This window comes from Camelus dromedarius, chromosome 21 (genome assembly GCF_036321535.1).
Source record: "Camelus dromedarius isolate mCamDro1 chromosome 21, mCamDro1.pat, whole genome shotgun sequence".
Taxonomy (NCBI): domain Eukaryota; kingdom Metazoa; phylum Chordata; class Mammalia; order Artiodactyla; family Camelidae; genus Camelus; species Camelus dromedarius.
Genome location: NC_087456.1, coordinates 9,202,941 through 9,221,141, shown reverse-complemented (window position 1 = coordinate 9,221,141; position 18,201 = coordinate 9,202,941). Strand labels below are relative to the sequence as shown.

General features: G+C 51.0%; 1 protein-coding gene across 2 annotated transcripts in view; it reads left to right on the top strand.

Moving 5' to 3' along the window:
• PLXNA2 (plexin A2) overlaps positions 1-18,201 on the top strand; it is a 203,130-nt gene that overhangs the window by 134,793 nt on the left and 50,136 nt on the right. Inside the window, exons 6-11 of one of the 2 annotated variants that reach the window (XM_031438650.2) lie at positions 2,203-2,326; positions 4,047-4,200; positions 4,845-4,941; positions 8,159-8,273; positions 16,053-16,253; positions 17,949-18,045. In XM_031438650.2, the coding sequence (XP_031294510.2) occupies positions 2,203-2,326; positions 4,047-4,200; positions 4,845-4,941; positions 8,159-8,273; positions 16,053-16,253; positions 17,949-18,045 (788 nt within the window). Of the gene's footprint in view, positions 1-2,202; positions 2,327-4,046; positions 4,201-4,844; positions 4,942-8,158; positions 8,274-9,095; positions 9,594-16,052; positions 16,254-17,948; positions 18,046-18,201 lie in introns of those variants that run through there. The other variant, XM_064477145.1, reaches the window with a different exon arrangement.

Sequence of the window (18,201 nt, the reverse complement as noted above, 5' to 3'; positions counted from 1 at the left end):
GCCGGGGTGAGGGTGGAGGCGGAGGCGGAGGGCCAGAGTTCAGGGTCCTGCACAATAGCTCTTGGCTTCCAGCCTCTGCAGCAGGTGTTGGGAGGGCTATGGAGGGAGGGAGGGAAGCAGGCGCCTCAGATGCAAAATCTGGACTGGATTTGAGCCCACAAATCCTGGGTTCCATGCTCAGATTGGGAGGGAAGAAACGCCTCAAAAAGTTCTGCCAAAAATGCTCTCACCGGAACCCAGACTGTGAATCACCATTTAGGTCAGACAAGTGGTAAAGATACTGACGCCACCCATGGCTTGTGCCCCAGAAATGGCAAAGGTGGATAAAATCGGGTTCCCTTCAGGGAGGCTGGCCCGACAGCCAGCAGGCTCTCTCCTCAGGAGGATTTCTTCCTCCAAAGAAGCTGCCAGCCATCCCCAGCCCCAGTCAGTGTCCTGGACTACCCACCCTCTTATTGTGCAGTGGGCACGTCCAGCTGTACCATCCACTCCCTCCTCCTCCTCCCTGCAAACCTAGCCACGATGTATGAGTCTCCCGACAGCCCCAGACCACCCTGTCATCCTCCTGGTCCAGGTCAGCTGGGGCTCCTAGAATGACAGGCCTACATCAGGACAGTCTCAGAGTTCCTCTGCCCTCTGAACATCCAAGTCCCGCCTACCTACCAGGGCACCCCTCTCCTTCCAGCCACACTGCCCTGGGCAGAACCCGGGGCGGGGGGGGAGGAGCTTTTTCCTGGTTATACCCAGAAGTGTCTCTTCTTCTGGTCACTCTCATCTTCACCAGCCCCTCCCACGGTGCCCTCACGCCTGCCGCCGTCAGCCTGCCTGGGCAATGGGCACCTCCAGCTCCTGGATTTTTATTGGAGGCTGAGGGCTAAGGGATATTGCTAAAGAGCCTCTGGGTCCGGGGGGATTTGAACCCTTCCTGTCTCTTCTGTATGCCTTGCTCTTGCAAGTGTGTTATTGTCTCGAAGGCCATTTATCTCTGTTAGGGCTGTGGCCATAAATAGTATGATGAAAAAAAAAGAGCCATTTCAGTGAGTCAATGAGATAAAGGCTCCAGTCAAGAGCTCACTTTAGAGCTATCTTAAGGATTCACTTAAACCTCAATAATTCTTTTCTTTGACAGCATTCATATTTAGATCCATTATGTGCCTGGAAAGGAAGAGGGGGAGGGACTTTGGGGGGAGTTCGAGTGGGAATCTCCGCCGGATTGTGGCATCTTGTAATGTCTCGGTGGCTATTCGGTTGGAGGAGCACCAACCCTGGAGCGTGTTCCCACGTGACTTACGTGACAACCAGATGTCCCTGCGTGCGGGTGTCACTGTGGCCACCTGCCGCTGGGGGCAGAGGAGCCTAGAGCCAGAAATGAAGATGCTGAGAGAAGCAGCCACCCAAGCTTTCTGACAGAGGCAACCCTGGCGGCCCTGCCTGTCTGTCTCTCTGTCTCCAGGCATTATTTCACACCACAAACATTTATTGAAAATATACCATGTGACAGGTAGACTCGCTCAATGAATAAAACATGGTCCTTGCCTTCAAAGAACCATGAATCCATCCAGCCACAAGATCACCTGCCCACCGTCCCACACAGCAAAGACCTTTAAAGACCCCTGGAGGAGAATAATCATATTAAGAATCATCGTCATTAATATTGTTCTGAGAGGGGCTAATAGGCCCTTTTCTAAACACTAGCTCATTTAATCCTCACACCAGCCCTGTGAGTTAGAGTATTATCATTGGCCTCAGCCAATGATGGGGGAACTAAGGCATGGAGAGATTAAGTAACTTGCTCAAGGGGCCACAGCTAGTAGGCGATAGAGCTGGGGTTCGAACCCAGGCAGCCTGGCTCTGAAGTTTATATTCTTGGCCTCTTGTCTGCTGCTCTTCACGTTCCCCAGACTTCCCTCCCTCACTCACTGAGCTCCGCGTAAAGCTGCTGTCCACGAGGAGCTGCTCTCTGCGTCTAAACCGCATCTCTCCCATGTCGGGGGTTGATCCTGCTTCCTTTTAGTCTGTCTTTAACTGCAGTGGAGACCATCGGGAGTCAGCCAAGGCCTCTGGGATAAGTGAAAGCTGTAATGAGAAGACAGACACAGGACTCAGAGCGGTGAAACCCTCTTACTTACCTTCAAGGGGACAATGGAGCTAAACAGATGGTTCTCAGAGGCCTGACTTCTTGTGAATCTGTGTCTGTGGCAGGTGCTCCCGCAGGGACAAGTGCCAGCGAGCAAGGGAACCTAATCGATTTGCTGCCAGCATCAGCCAGTGCATGCGCCTGGAGGTGCATCCCAGCAGCATCTCAGTGTCTGAGCACAGCCGGCTGGTAAGTAACCCACCAGGAGGTTCTGGGGCTGAGGCGGCGCCCAGCTCGCACAAGCCCGGGTGTGTTCCTTTAAGACTTGCATGATGTAAATGGATCCTACTTATATGCGTCAAAGTAACTTTGTATTTGGAGAAAAAAGGATGCTGACTCCTATTGTGAAGGGCACAGTGTTCTCCCTACTCCTCGAGGATTCATTACCCATTGATCTGTTTTGTAAATGTAGATTTTGCATTTTGCAACATACATCTGCAGCACAATGCAATCCAATACATTCCTCGGTATGTGCTGTATTTCGATTGTCCTGTTAGTACAGTATCTCACAGAAACCTGAGAGTTGCCTTTGTGTGTGTGTGTGTGTGTGTGTGTGTGTGTGTGTAAGGGAGAGACAGACGGACAGACACGGAGAGACTGAGACTTAATTCACAGTGTGTGCTTAAAGAGAATATTAAAGAGGATACAATAACTCTCAACCACCTGTCGAGGTGCAACCCAGAATCCTTCGTGTCCTCAGGCCCTGCACGATTATTTCATTCTGAGGGCTTTACGAGCATTCAAGAATGTTAATTAGTTAATGAACCTTCCAAGACTTGCGTTCATTCATCCCCACCGGGAGGTTTTGGCTCCCATGGAGCCAAAGGAACAAACTGCAGAGTTTGTACCTCAGTCCCCCGGCCCCATGGAAACGAAACTGGGGCAGAGACTCAGCAGCAAACAAATGTATGGCAAGGCTAGGTGGCACCCGTTGTGACGGAGAAATCCCCTCCGGGTGTGATGGGGAGACAAAGGGAGCCCTCCCCACTTGGAAGCCACAGGGTGTTGTCACCATGAACCCTCATGGGTGCTCCCCAGTGGGAGTCACATTTCTAACCTGTTGTTTCAAATCCCACGTAGACATTATATTGTAATTTAGTACAAACCCACTTCCACAGACACTGAATCTGGAGCCGCATTTTGCCATGAAATAGTTTCTCAACCAACAGACTCTTCTGATAGCCTGTTATATTTCTACCGTGTGAAGGAGGGTGTACAAATTTGAAAAGCCTGGAAACCACTGACCTAGATCACTGGAACCCTAAGTAACAGCAGACATCACCTGAGCCATCGAGGTCCACTTCTTGCCTTTCTCGGATCTCCCAAACTCCTCGGGAGGTGATCACCCTACTCTAGGGGAGCTGTCAGGGGGCAGAGAGGGACAGAGACTAGAAACTCTAGGAAACCCACCAGCTTGGTCAGTAGCCCTGAATGACAGCCAGTGTGCAGCCAGCTGTCCCCCACCAACGTGGAGAGTGCCTCGTCTTCCTCCAGACTGGCGATACGCATTCTCCAAGAGCCAAGGCTAAGGCTTGCCTGTGAAGGGTTCAGCACACGACTTGCTTTCAAGTTCGCATGGTTTCACGGCCAAATGTGCTGGATCCTAGATGGATCTGGGGACCTTTCCCCCAGCATCCCTCCTCCTCCCCCTGGCGCTTTCTGATGCTGGACAAGACTGAAAAGTTAATAATATTGATAATAAAGGCCACTGGCCCTGCACAGCCCTGGTGGTACTACTGCCCTTGTTCAGTGTTAAAGCTAGACGATCATGAAGGCCAACACCCTCTTTATAGGTGAGGTCAGGGGAGATGAGTGAGCAGCTGGGCAATGGCAGGGCCAGGCCTGGAGCCCAGGTCTCCTGAGCCCCGCAGGCTCTCCCTACGGCATCATCTCTTTGCTCCTTCCACAGCTCAGCCTGACTGTGAGTGATGCTCCTGATCTGTCTGCGGGCATCTCCTGTGCCTTTGGGAACCTGACAGAAGTGGAGGGACAGGTATCCGGGAGCCAGGTCATCTGCATCTCTCCGGGGCCCAAGGATGTCCCTGTCATCCCTCTGGATCAAGGTAAGACGTACCTTCTGTGAGAGTCATGTGTGAGGGGCTGTCCGACCAAGGTGGCCAGGACAAGGAGACTCGGGGCATAGGGTGGCAAGGACCAGCACAGAAGTTGCCTGACCAAGTCTGCTTCTGCCAGACACTACTATGGCTTATAAACTTGTTCAAGTTTGAAAACAAACTGCCATGCCCCAAAGCAAAATTCAAGAAGAAAGAACTCTCTGGCTCCCATTTGGCTTAAGCCTGCATAATGTGCAAAGGGTTTTTTCCAGACTTCTTTCCCCTTCTAGGAATAGCGGTGGCCTCAGCCAGTGGTTTTTAGCAGGTTCCGTCCACAGAACTGGGGACTCTGAGGGGTCTTGACCTGATATTTCTGAAAGTCTTTTAGTAACTGAACATATCCAGCCAAGGCCAAGGGCTCTGTGGGATCGGATCCGTCACTCCCTTCCTCAGACGGGGTGTGGGGGTGTCCGGGTCTCAGAAACGCTGGTCGTCAGGAGGGAAGGGACTCTCCTGGAAGGAGGAGATTCAGGCAGGTACCACCTACCGCCTGTGCCCCCAGGGAGCCCTGGAGTGGCTTACCGGTTTGCCCTCAGCCTCTCCCCTGGGCAGCCCTGCTTGTAACCCTTCCCTTTCCTTTTCCTTTTCCCCAGACTGGTTTGGGCTAGAGCTGCAGCTGAGATCCAAGGAGACAGGGAGAATGTTCGTGAGCACCGAGTTCAAGTTCTACAACTGCAGCGCCCACCAGCTGTAAGCACGCCCCTCACAGCGCTCAGGGTGGCTCAGCACCGGAGCCCGAAGGCCACCTCGGCCAGCGCCCTTCTTTACAGACGGGGTCGGGGGGGATGAGTGAGCAAGAGAGTAGCGGCAGGGCCAGGCCAGAAGGATGTGGGTCTGGATACCAGTGTGGGGCTTCTCTAAGTTTCCTGGGGACACACATCATGGCGTATTCACCTCCCAGTCTCCCCGCCAGACCTGGCACGTTGTCAGGAGCAGAGTAATCTCCAGAAACGTTAACTTTTCAGCCATATATTTATTTACTCAGTTAAATTAAACTGAATGGCATTCACTCTCCATGGCCTCTGATCTCACTGTCTCCCTTGCAACACACCTGCCCTCAACTCTTAAGAGTTAAGAGGGTTTGAAGTAAAAGCAAAGGTCATGGCCCAGGAATCATATGGCAAGTTCTCCATTTGAGACCGATTGGTGGTGGCTTTGAACATGGAGATTGATAACCGGTGGAGTTTGGGCACATCATCCTGACCACATGAAGAGGGACTCAGAGATAACACCCGCCGAAGAAAGGCGGGGGTTGTGGGGGGGGGGGCATAAAGTAGCCTCACTCCGCACTCAGTAAAAGGACCCAGGCTGGGAGGGGGAGAGGAGGCTTTAAACTCCACTGTGGTCCAAACCGAGCCTTCAGCTTTTCAGAGAGGAGGGGAAACCAGACCAAACCAGGAGCCCTCAGAGGGGCTTAAGTGCAGCCCAGCTGACCTCACCAGCCATCTCCAGCAGCAGGATGGCTGACAATGGGCGCCAATGGCTCGGTGATTTCACAGCTGTGCAGGAAGCTGGGCACACTTCATAAGTAAAAAGCAGAGCCAGGAGTGGAGGAGACAGAGACCCGTACTTAAGTTTCTGCCGGTCATCCCTGGAAATGAAACAGACTCTTGCCACACCACCTGGAAACTCATGCACCATTTGATTTAGAGAGAGAGAAACATGGGTCTCTATAATAGGGTCATACAAGGGCCACAGGACCCTGAACGTTCAGCGAGAAGAGAAATTAAGCAACAGCTTGATGCCAGAGGGAGTTGTAACTGGGACTGGTCTATGGATTCATCCTTCTTGTTACCCAAGACAGGAACCACGTGAGGTCTACATAATAGGCAGGACTCCAGCAGATTCAAGTCTGTAGAATCCAGGCTGTGGGCACGATGGGCGCCCACAGTCCATGTGGGGAGAGGGGCTGTTTGCAGCTAAGCCCTCAAAAAATTTCTAGCCATTAAAGTAGACGAATGAGTCAGTCCTCAGTCTCCCCTTCTCTGATCTTGATTTTCACAATTAGAATCATCTGCTGGAGTTCTAGGATCTCCATAGCAGCTAAGGAAAGAGACACAGCTGAGCCCCATTGGACTAAAGCAACAGATGTGCTGAGAAAGACAGAACAAGTGGTAAAAATGGCCTGGGGGGAGCCAGGGCAGGGCAGGACGGGGCTGAAGCTGAAATGGATAAGATTGCCCCCCTAACCACTGCTCTCCAATCCAGCTAATGCTGTTTTGGGAAATGCAAGTGCCTTGGAGGGAGAACTTCCCAACCTCCTTCTCAGAATCTAACACAGCAGTGATGGAATCCATCGTTTGTGAGCACATCCTCATCTCCATGGAAATCCAGTGTGACGTCACCACTTTCAACCATGGATTACCATATGGCAGTGGACACACAGCAAGTTTTAGCCAAAAAAAAAAAAAAAATCAAAATCAGGTTTCCTTGAAAGCAAAGATTTCATTTTATTGCCAAACACCATCTGTCTTCCCTTCTCTACTCCTAGCATTCATAGTTCAAATTTTATCACAGAATCAAGGTCAGGCCTCTCCTTTGACTGTGGTAAACTGAGGCCCACAGGGGATAAGTGTTGCCAGGAAGGTCACAGAATTAACTAGTGTAAGAGCCAGTTCTAGAACCCTGATCTCATTGTTCTTGGTCCATTTTCATTATTTACTTGTTGAGTCATAAGATATTACCAAAAGCCAGTCAGTCTGGCCTGAGCTCAGGAATGACATAACAACGGGCATGTCTAGAAAGGGATAAAAATGATGGGCATGGAGAAGAAGTGTAGACCAGCTGATGTACCCAGTACACTGTGGCGTATTAGCCAGTGACCCCTGGATCAAGTCCCATCCGCCCAAATGCCGTCAGAGCCCCCACCAGGTGGCGCCAGATTGCAGACCTGGCCGTGTCTCTTCCAGGTTGGTCTAGCTGTGAAAGGCTAGACTAGGGGAGCTGGCAAGGAGCAGGAGGAACAACCCCACCTGCAAAACTCATTTCCCTTACAGTAGTCTGATCGCACACAGAGAACCAAGATAATACACATAGAACTCAGGTGACACTGGAGGGAAAGACACGCTTACCGTGGCAAGAAAAGCAGGAGCCACACACGTAGCCTGTTGCTACCTGTGCTTGGCTACTTAGAGAGAGGGACAAAAAGTTACCATTTGCTACCATTTACTGCTCCAAAACTCAGTAACACAGATGATATGAGCCAGTCATTAACATTCAAATGTGGTTTAAGAGCTTGAATTAACAGGTGATTTATGCACTTAAAAATAATACATTTAGCATTGTACTTTTCAAAACCATGTCTTCTACATCATCTTATTTGATGTTAAACAGCCCTGTGGAGTAGAGAGGAGAGTTTTATTACAGACAGGTAAAGAAATTTCAGTTCAAAAGGTAAAGTAACCCCAGTGGCGGTGGCAGAGGAGGAACTGGGACCAGATCTCCTGGCACTCTTTGGGCTACTCTGTCTTGTAAGTGGTGGTATGCTGGCAATCGTTTAACTACCAGAAACCAAGGAGAAAACCCATCAGGTAGCGTTTGCCAATTTCTATGGTGTAAATAATCTCTCCATGGCTGATTTCCAGCTGCTTTCATGATGCCAACCCACTTGCAAAATTCCTTAAAATATAAGTAATTGGCTGTCATAAGTTGCTATAGACCTGCTCTAGCACACCTCTGCTTTCCAAGTTACATTATTCCCATTCTGGGCACATTTTTTTTCTCAATTATCTGGCCCCATGAACATCTTGGAGGGAGAATCCATAGTTCTCAGTGCTTGGGATTAATCTATCCTCCGGGGAGTGAGTCGAGGACAAAAGACCTCCATCATGACACATGGGCTCCCTGGTGCCCTCTCCTTCCCTCTCTGCTCCCTGCTCTTTGCCTCTTACTGTCCCTGTCCTTGCAGGTGCCTGTCTTGTGTCAACAGCGCCTTCCGCTGCCATTGGTGCAAGTATCGAAACCTCTGTACTCATGACCCCACCACCTGCTCCTTCCAGGAGGGCCGGATCAACATTTCGGAGGTAAGCAGGGCTCAGCCTGGCAGGGCAAGGTCCCCAGGGAACTTGAGTGGCCCTCCCTTTTCAGATGGGTCTGTCCAGTGGCTTGGCCATCTCCTTGTCCTGGCCCATGTTGGTCTTCTTCCCAGAGATTCTACATGTTAGAAAGCCCTGGTATAATAAAGCCAAAAAAAGGGGCAGCAGATACCCTAGAAAAGAAGACTCTGTGCATTCAAAAGCTTGAGGGGAACTGAGGGTTAGGACTGAAAGCTTAGAGGAAACATATCCAACCAAATAGACTCCGTGGTCTAGAAGAGTGTAGTGAATGGCGTTTATTCTTTGAGTCTAAACCCTTTGCTTGGCTGCAGAGATAGTCTAGTTCAATAGGACATTCACTCTCAACCACTCTTTCATGCCAACCTCCCATCCTAGTCTAAAATTCAATGATTCTTTGACTCTGATGTACTACTGGGTGGGTGGCTTTATAGAAGGAGAGAGACATTCAGCTGGTGAAAAGAACCAGGCCTTGCTAAAAGTTCCATTTTTATGAAATGGCCCACGCTCCATCCCTGAGGCTGGACCCACCTTTGTTATCAACATGGTGAAATACCAAATTGCTTGTCTTTCCAATGAATGTCCCCCGCAATGGGTTTTCATGGAGGTTACAAATTCACAGCATCCCTTAGGACAACGAAGCCTGCTGGGTCCATGTCCCTTTTTTGGCTCTAATGTTTTTCATGCCTCAGGGTGGCTACTGGTTGGGTTTGAACAACTACAGAGATCCTTTGTACCCCCACAAATGCACGTGTGCATAAACACACATTCCCTGCTTGTTCCACCTTTTAGGAAGTCCACAAGTGTAAATGAGTGACGGTGCAGCTTTTGCAGACACTGCTGTAGCGTTATCCATCTCCCTCTGGCACTAGACCGCACGCGCCTTACAGGCGAGGGCTGCATCTTACCTTTAAATCCTCAGCGCCTTTTTCGGTGAAGGTCTGTAGAGCGCATGCGTGAAAGAATAGATGAACCAATGACGACTACACCCAAATGCCATTTGATGGGAAGTGTCCCTTGGATCTGCTTGTCTAAGATTTCCAGAAATAGGGTCTCTTTTGCTTCCTAATCTGGGTCAACATGCTGGTTGCGTCTGTGGATAAACACGAGAAAGTACTGGATGTACATCTGTCAAATCATCATGACGTACACCTTAAATATCTTACAATTTGTCAGTTGTACCTCAATAAAGCTAATTTAAAAAAAAAATTTAAGAAGAAAGTAGGCCTTGAAAGTTTTCCCACGTATGCACACATGCGTGCATATGTGTGCATCCCTGCGCGCGCACACTCACACACAGTCTTGAATTCTTAGCTTCTGAAACAATCTGTGTTATGTTTAGCTAGAAAAAAATGGTATCTGCCTGTCTTGAAAGAGAGAAACTCACATGGTGCCCACAGGCAGCGTTTAAGGCAGACCCGTCCCCAGGTGCCTCAGCAGGATGGAACCGGTTATCTAGTGCCCTGAAGACCTTTCACGGAAGGCTTTTCCTCTAGCCAGTTGGTATGTTTTGATGTATCTGACCTGAAAGCGCCTAGTGGACACCGGAAATTAATCCCAGCCTTGGGATTCTGCAAGAGTAGAATGAGACTGCTTTCAGGCCAACCTTCTCGCCCAGAGGAAAGGACTCATGAGCATAGGGTGTAGGTGGGAGAGGAGGGGAAACCCACTTGGACATCAACAGAAGAACGGCCGGGGGAGGCAAGGCAGCCAGGAAGAAAAGAAGCCACGTGCTGGGCAATGTAGGATCATGATAAATGGCCTCAGAAACTGACCTTCACACTGGCCACTTCCAACTTTCTCAGTCTGTTAATAAACTAAATCCAGGAGGACCACAGAATGCAGAGAGAGAGAATGATTGCAGATGCAGACAAGAAGGAGCAGCTGCTTCATTTTCTCCCAGCTCAGTGCTCCCCTCGGGCAAAGAGAAACCCGAAGCCGAGCCCGAAAGGACCGGAGGGGCAGCTGGAGTGAGGGCAGGAGTGTCAGACAGAGCAAGACAAACGAACTCTGCCCCATGTGGAGGCTGGAGGCCTGGGGCCCAGAGGGCTAATTGGAACCATGCCGCCTCCCTCACGCCCTTTAGAAATCACTGGAACACAGTTCCCTCTCAGTCACTGAGACCCAAGCATTCCAGAGAGCTGGGCCTGGGAGAAGCTGCTGCCATCCTGAAGTCAGGATTAAATTAATACTGAAAGAGCCCTGGGGGGACACCCAGAGGCGTCGCATCTCCTTTTTCATTTCCTCTCCTTAATGTCCGTTCCTTGGGGTGGGAAAGATGCCTTTGTCTCCATCGCCCGGAGTGGGAATGGGGTGGATTGCTACCCTCTTACTGATTGTCACTGGCCTGCGTGGCCCCAGGGATTGGTTCTCAGCTTAGGAAGCCCAGACTCCATCAGTCCTGACTTTGCCCAGGAAGGAAAATAGGGTGCGGGTTCCCCAGGGGTTGCCAGGGCCACAGCCACTCCCAGCAAACAGCTCCCAGGTCCTGCTCTCTCCCATCAGAGCTCTGCTTTGGGGAAACCCTGCTCCTGAAAATGTGGGTAACAGCAAAGGTGCATGTGTCCAGTTTGAGAGTGGTTCCCCTTACTCTGATGCCCTCAGGTTCTTCTGGGGACTGGAAGGCCCTCAGCTGCCGCTTTGGGGTTCCTGGAATATCTCTTCTACACTTCCAGTAAGCCTCCCCCCAACTTTGGATCAAAATTTTACATCTGTCTACTTCCTAGAAACAATGTATAACCGATTAGCTCCATTGATGTGTATAGCACCGTTAATGTATCACACATTTGCAATTCTCTCACTTGTGATAGGAGTTCTCGAGGGGGGGAGGGGGCTAGTAGCATCAGCATCACTTAGAAACTTGTTAGAAATTCAAATTCTTGGGCCGCGTCCCAGATTAGGCTGAAGATTAAGAACCACTGACATATGGCATCTCAATTGATTCTCGCAGCAGACCTGCAGTTTCTCATAATTCATATTTGACAGATGTAGTAACCAAGATGCTAAAAATTTAGAATTTTTGCCCAAGGCTACAGAGAACTCAGGCATCCAAAAAGGCTGAGTACAGGATGCTTGCTCCAGAAAATCAGGGCTGGGTAGCTTGTCTGTCCCCATGGCCGCAGCCACACTTGCCGGCCTGACCCCAACCCGGCCCTATGCTGTTCGTCGTGAGGGTTCCAGGTGTCAGGGGACCCACACAAACCCATCCCCACAGATGGAGAAACTGTCCATGGAGGACAAGTCAGTAGTGCCATTTCCAGATACAAAGGCGGCCACGCATGAGGTCAGTCTGCCTACTTCTTTCCAGAGGGCTGATGGACCACTTCCAAGCTTAGTCCCAAAAAGAAGTACCACTATGCTAGAATGGATGCAATTCAAAAATAAAAAGATGAGTAGTTAACATTTATTGAGTGTTTATTATATATACAACATTACACATATATTTTATCTCATTTAATCTTAACTACTCTATAAAGTGGATTCTATCATAGATAAATAAACTGAGGTTTAGATAATATACACAATTACCCTGTGATCACCAAGTAAATGCAGAAATCTTGGTTCAGTGTTCCCAAGCTGGCTTGAAATCCTCCGAGCCTGCATTCACACACACACATGAGAAAGACGCAGTAGTGATACTAACATTGTTCATCCAGTTGATTACCCCTTACGACAGACTCCCATGTCCCTCTTGTAAGCAGTCTAGAGTGGTTAGGTATTACTGGTCCCACTTTATAGATAGGAAGCTGAATTTCAATTGAACCGTCCCTTGAGCTCTTTTAAGGTAATAAGCCAGACCTTTCCCCGACTCAGAATCCCTGATGGGGCCCCAGAAATCGCGGCTTCCCTGGGCCAGATCACGCTTGACATGGTGTTAGCAAGTGGGTGTGCGCGGGAGTATGTATGGCTTTCAGCTTTAAAAGCTCATCTCCCTCCATGGCTAAACCAGGCCTAGCGAGATGTAGATACACGAATATCTTCTTTACGCCCTGTCCCAGGGGAAAGATAGAACCAAATAAATCCGATTAGCTTCCCAGGATGCTGGCTGCTCTCTCTCTTTGAAGTCCAGTGGGTGAAGATAATGTCATTTCCACATGGGAGAAGTCGTTTCAGAGGGCTGAAGGTTCCCCAGCGCCAAAACCTGCTGGAGCACAGCTAAACAGAGCGGGCCCTGCGGCCCAGAATCCTACGTCAGGCTTCAGTGCCGGGGGCCTGCCCTCCCAGTGGTCCTGTCTCCTCCTCTCCAGCCTGACCCTCCCCTGGGATGTTCCCAAACAGGACATCCCCTCATCTTAACAGAAGCTCGGGTTGCTGCTAAGGAGGGACTCCCACTGCCAGCTGACCTAGAGACAGAGGGAGCAGTCAGATGACCTACAGAGGTCATTCAGGGGATGTGCAGTAACAATGGGTATCTTAACAAGGTTCACAGCAGTCTTAACATTCTTCAGAAAAAAAGGATAGTGTGATAATTTGCTCTTTTTTTCTTAGGACAGGAAAGTGTGTGTGTGTTGGGATCGAGAGGGGAGTGTGTTCTTATAGAAGCAAACAGGTTGGAAGTGGCCTTTTGCATCTGATGAAACCCATCACCTTCCACAAGCCCCAGAGGTACTGAAGTTCCAAAAACGTGGCAACGTTCTGGGCTGCCAGCTCTCCTGCACCTGCCTTCAGCCCTCATCACTGCCATTTCCACCCAAGACTCCCTGCTCCCTCGAGATAGTCAACCAGAACCATCTCACATCCCAAAGGGGCTGGATATTCCTCTGTTTCCAAGGAAGAAGAGCATATACCTGGGCACCAGCCACTTCTTTCATTTGCCCTAGAGAATAGAAGGAGGAATGCTACTCCATCTGGCCTGCGAGAAACACCCAAAAAAACAAGCAAAACCTAAGACATTCTTTTTCTCCTGGGGCTGTCTTGGGGCCCTATTTAGGCATTTGGAAAGTCCCTAGTCATTGTCCTTCAGTTTAGTCCTGAAAGGTCTGAAACAGCAGACCATGGGAATTTTTTCTAAAATTTTAGAATCCCTTGAAAAAACTTACAAAGGTATTTACAAAGCCTACTTATGATTCTCCCAACCTCCAGGCTGGACCTGACTTAGCCTAGCCCAAAGGATGAGGGGGTGTGTAGGTGTGTATTTGTGTGTTTGTGTACATACATACACACACATATTTATTTTTGTCATCATTAAAAGGATTCTACAATCTTATTTACTAATCCAAGACATCATACTCCCCAAAGCACATCTTTAAGACTCTGCTTCTGAAATCTGAATCTGTCCTCCGAGCTCACTAGAGATGAAAAACAACTGGTCATCTTTTATAGTCAATCAACCAGTTCTGATTCTAGAAATCTATTCTTTTCTCTCCCTCCCTCTCCTCCTCCCTCCCTCTCTCTCTTACAGGTACACACACACACACACACACACCCCTCATTATACCTCAGCCTTATTTCTAGTCTAAATTAAAATTCTAATTTATTAGACTCGGTGGGGATTTTTTAGCCACTGACAGGAAATAGTGTCTCCTTTTCCATGGGATGCCTGGGTTTCCCTGAAGTGGTGTTTTTTTTTTTTTTCTTGGCTATAAATATATGAAAGATGCTGTCAAGAGTGCCCTCAGGGAACAAAAGTAAAAGTGCAGCAAAGAGCAAATTTATGAGTTGGCGGCTTGAGTGACTGGCTTCTAAACAGGGACCCATCTGTTCTGGGGCTGCCTTATGATCCTGTCTCTTGTGGAAGCCTTGCCTGCTTGGGGTCCTCGCGTGCAATCACCAAGGGATGGCACCATGACCCCGGAGGTTCCGCCAGGCTCTCCTAGATTAGGTTTCTGTGGGAAATTTCCCCTGGACCCAGCTTTTTATAAATCCTCATGATTCCTTAATAGATACGGACATGCCAATTTAGTAATCCTATGACTCCGGAAACAGTGACTATTTCCAACTCCAGCTTTGGGAGTTCAAGTCCTGTGTCAAGTCTCTTGATGTGCAGAAGGCAGGGCATTAACCTCATCTCTAAAGAATCCAGGAAGTTGGAGCTAGAAGGAAAGTTTGGGATCTCTTTGCCTGTTGCTTTATTTTCTTCTTTTCCATCTACCTGCCCACAAGCAATGACCACGTGTCCACTACCTGTCAGGAACAGGCATAAAGCCTGGGGATACAGAGGTGAATAAGAAAGAGGCAGCTTAATTCTCAGGGCTCACAGCCCAGTGAGGAAGACAAGTCAATGAGAAACCGTAGTTCTGCGGGCTACACAGGATCGTGGGGGAATACTTCTACGGCATCCGAGGGTCAGTGCAGGGAAAGGCGCAGGGATAACTTCACAAAGAAAGAGCTGCAGAGTGGAGTTCGAAGGTTAAGACAAAATCAGCTAAAGAGGTGCTGAGTCAGGGGCCAGGAGGAAGACTGGGGCAGTGGGTGGAAGGTGAGTGTTTCTGTGGAGAGAAAAGCGTCTTCAAAAGACCAGAGGTTGATGGGTGAGGAAGACCGCCCTTCAGGTCTAATCTTAAATTCCGTCTGGCTGGACCAGGATGCAGGAGAACCTCAGGGTAAGAGGGAGGCAGGGCCCAGATCGTGAAGGACCGGCTCCTGAGGCCCAGAGAAAAGAAGCCACCGCCTAGCCCCACACTGAGTGAGACGCCCACCGGCTAAGGCCGTCCATCGTTCAACATCCGTGGTACCGAAGGCTTCTTACCAGGGCTCGCCTCTGGCATTAGGGGAGGGACAGTTTCTTGTTCCTGACCGTCCTACAACTTGAGGAAGTTCAGCATCCTGCCCCGCTCCAGCACTAAGTGCCAGTAGCGCCCCCTGCAGGTTAGCAACATATCAACCCCCACACCTTCCCAAAAGCTCCCTCTGAGACCCACCACCACCACTATGGAGGGGAAGGGGACAGGGAGAGAGGCGCTCCCTTCAAGACTTTACCCCATGGATACCTGGAGACAGGAAACGATTGCACATCGAGGAGGCTGACTGTCCTCATTCCCAGAGAACACCAGGCACTGTCTTTCCCCAGAGGGAGAGAGGAAAATTGGGCAAGGGTTGGAGCGGTGGGGAGGTGGTCATTTGACCTCTGGAGAAGCAGCATCTAGGAGAAGAACTGAGAGAAATCAGCCTCCTCTCTCCCTTCCTCTCTGCCCTGGCCCTTCCCAACCCCTCCCCTCCAAGACTTTCTTTTTTCTGTTTTGTTTTCCAAAGCAACATGGTATTCACGCAGGGCCTGGTAATGAAATGAGATAAAAAGCCAGAGCAAGTGTTTAGAGCATTGCTGGGAGGGCTTGGTCCACCTCCTGGAAAGGCCCGCTCAGTCGGGGCCGGGAAGCTGAGGCCGCCAATAACAGAACAGAAGGCCTCGGGCACGGACAGTGCGGGGGGGCGGGGGCTGGAGCGGGTGTGGAGGGGACCAGATGAAACCGAAAGGTGGGGGTCCCAGGCTGGGAACGGAGACGTGTGGAGCCTTTTATCTTGTGCTTCAGAAGGTAAAATCCACAGCCTGCCATACCGGCGCTTGAAAATTAATTCCTAAATTGTAACATGCACAGCAGCTGCAGGACAACATGTGGGCTGGGGATGAGGCTGTCAGACCCCGGGGGCTAAAAGGCTCCATTCTCCCTGCTGACCCCACCTGCCCCTTCAGTGAGGTACGTCCCTGTGGGTGGCCCACCTGGATGCATCCAGGGTCTGTCCCCCGCACAGGCTCAGGAGGGGACGAAGCTGTGAGCCAGGGCAGACAGAGGCTCTCTGCTTGCTCCGTAGGACTGTCCCCAGCTGGTGCCCACGGAGGAGATCCTGATACCAGTCGGGGAGGTAAAGCCGATCACCCTCAAGGCTCGAAACCTGCCCCAGCCTCAGTCCGGCCAGCGAGGCTATGAGTGCGTCTTCAACATCCAGGGCGCCGTCCACCGGGTCCCCGCCCTGCGCTTCAATAGCTCCAGCGTCCAGTGCCAGAACAGCTCGGTAAGTGGGCACGAGATCCAGCCTTGCCTGGAGCAGGGCTTTCTCTCGTACCCGAGCCAGGGCCTCAGTCTGGCCTGCCCCGGCTTCTGGAAACTTCCAGGTCCACAGGCTGGCTGGCATCCCGCATCCCCAGGGACAGAGGAGTGTGCAGGAGCCCAGGGTGCCTCCACAGACCAGAGCAGGCTGACGGTGATGGAGGAGGTGGAGGGCTGTGAGGACCCTCACCCTCACGGCATAAGCTGAGAGCTTCCTGCCCTTCCTACGTTGAAAGAGCGCCTCTTGGCCTTTTTGGTGAAACTCCGGCCAACATCAGTCAACTCAGCCGCAAACCCTGCCCCATTTAGGGAGTAGATACACCAGCGGGTGGGCGCCACACGGGGGGAAAGCTGCAGGAGAGGGAGGCCAGCAGAAGGACAACGGCACCAGGGAGGTGGGGAGGGAGGAGGAGGGAGTGATGAACTTCAGGAGCAGCAAGGGTTAAACCAATCCCAAGTGCCAGACAGAGAGTGCGAGGCGTTTAATTATAATGCTAGCCCGGAGAAGATCTTTTCATCTGCCAACTCCCTGTCTCCGACTGTGGGGGGTCAGCTGGGAGATGGGGGCCGGGGGTGATGTGACAAAGGTGCGGAGGGAAGGTAATTCGCCTGGGAGAGATAAAGAGGATCTGGGCCCCTTATCAGGGAGCTGTCAGATTCCCAGTTCACGGGCGCTTGATAGAATTTGTAATCGGTGGAAGGCCGCCAAGCACCCGGGGAAGGTGGGATGAGAAAGCAATGGAGCACAACAAAGGGAGGAAGGCAGCAGGAAGGGCTGGGGGCAGGAGGGCTGACAGTGACAGGCCCTGCAGCTACGTGGCCGGCTGGGCAGTCCCCACGGAGGGGATTCCCAGGGGTCTCCTTCACGAAGGCGCAGGGGCTGGGGCCTCTGAGTATGTGAGGGCTTAAGAGTCCTCAGTGGGATCAGCATGGGAGAGAGTCCACTCCTGGCCACAGCTTGGGGCCTTAAATGGTACGGCGGATCAGATCTCCGCCCAGAAAGTTCTGGGCACTTTCCCTAGTGGACTCTTGACCAAGTGAAACACACGTGCAGGAAGAAAGGGCCACCACAGGGCCAACTAAGCAAGACACCACTGCTTGTCAGGCACATGCTGTGCTCAGGGCTCTGTGGGGTTTACAGAGCAGGACGTGAACTTTCTAGAGCGACGAGGCGTGCGTGTGAAAGGATGCGAAGCAGCTCCCAGGAAGTGCCCCGCGTTAGACTAGAAGAGTGAAGGTGGGTTGGAGGATGGAGGCTGTCGGGAGAGGGAGGCATTCGTTCTGAAATGTGTACTGAACAGGCACACAGAGAGGAGCTTAGGCAAGTTTGCTCGGAGACAGGTGGCTTCACAGATTTCTGGAGGTGAGCACTGGAAGAGAAGATCGGAGATTTAAGCTTGGATTGGATTTAGGAGGCATTCCTTGCCAACTAAGGAGTTTGAGATGGATCCTGTTGGCATTAGTGACTGGGAGTCAGGGGGATGGCACTGTTGGGATAATTGGATGGATGTCTGTGGTTTCTGTTTCTCCCTCTTCTCTCTCAGCCAGGGAGGAATCAGAGTCCCTGGTTTCTTTCCTAGTCGCCTGAGGTGCCAGCTGCAGCCCTGACACCCGTGATTAAAAGCCTCACAAGCGTGTGTCCCTGCCCCTCTCCCCACAGTACCAGTACGACGGGATGGACATCAGCAACCTGGCTGTGGACTTCGCTGTGGTGTGGAATGGCAACTTCATCATTGACAACCCTCAGGACCTGAAAGGTGAGCAGCTGATTCCAGGTAGAGTTTTGATCTCTCGGCAACCCCGGAAAAGACCAGGGCTGGAGGGATCAGAGCCGGCTGGCTGCTGTGCCGTGAATAATACACTCCCTCTGTCAGCGGAGCTCTTCAGAGGATCCTAAAGCAACATTTGGCGCC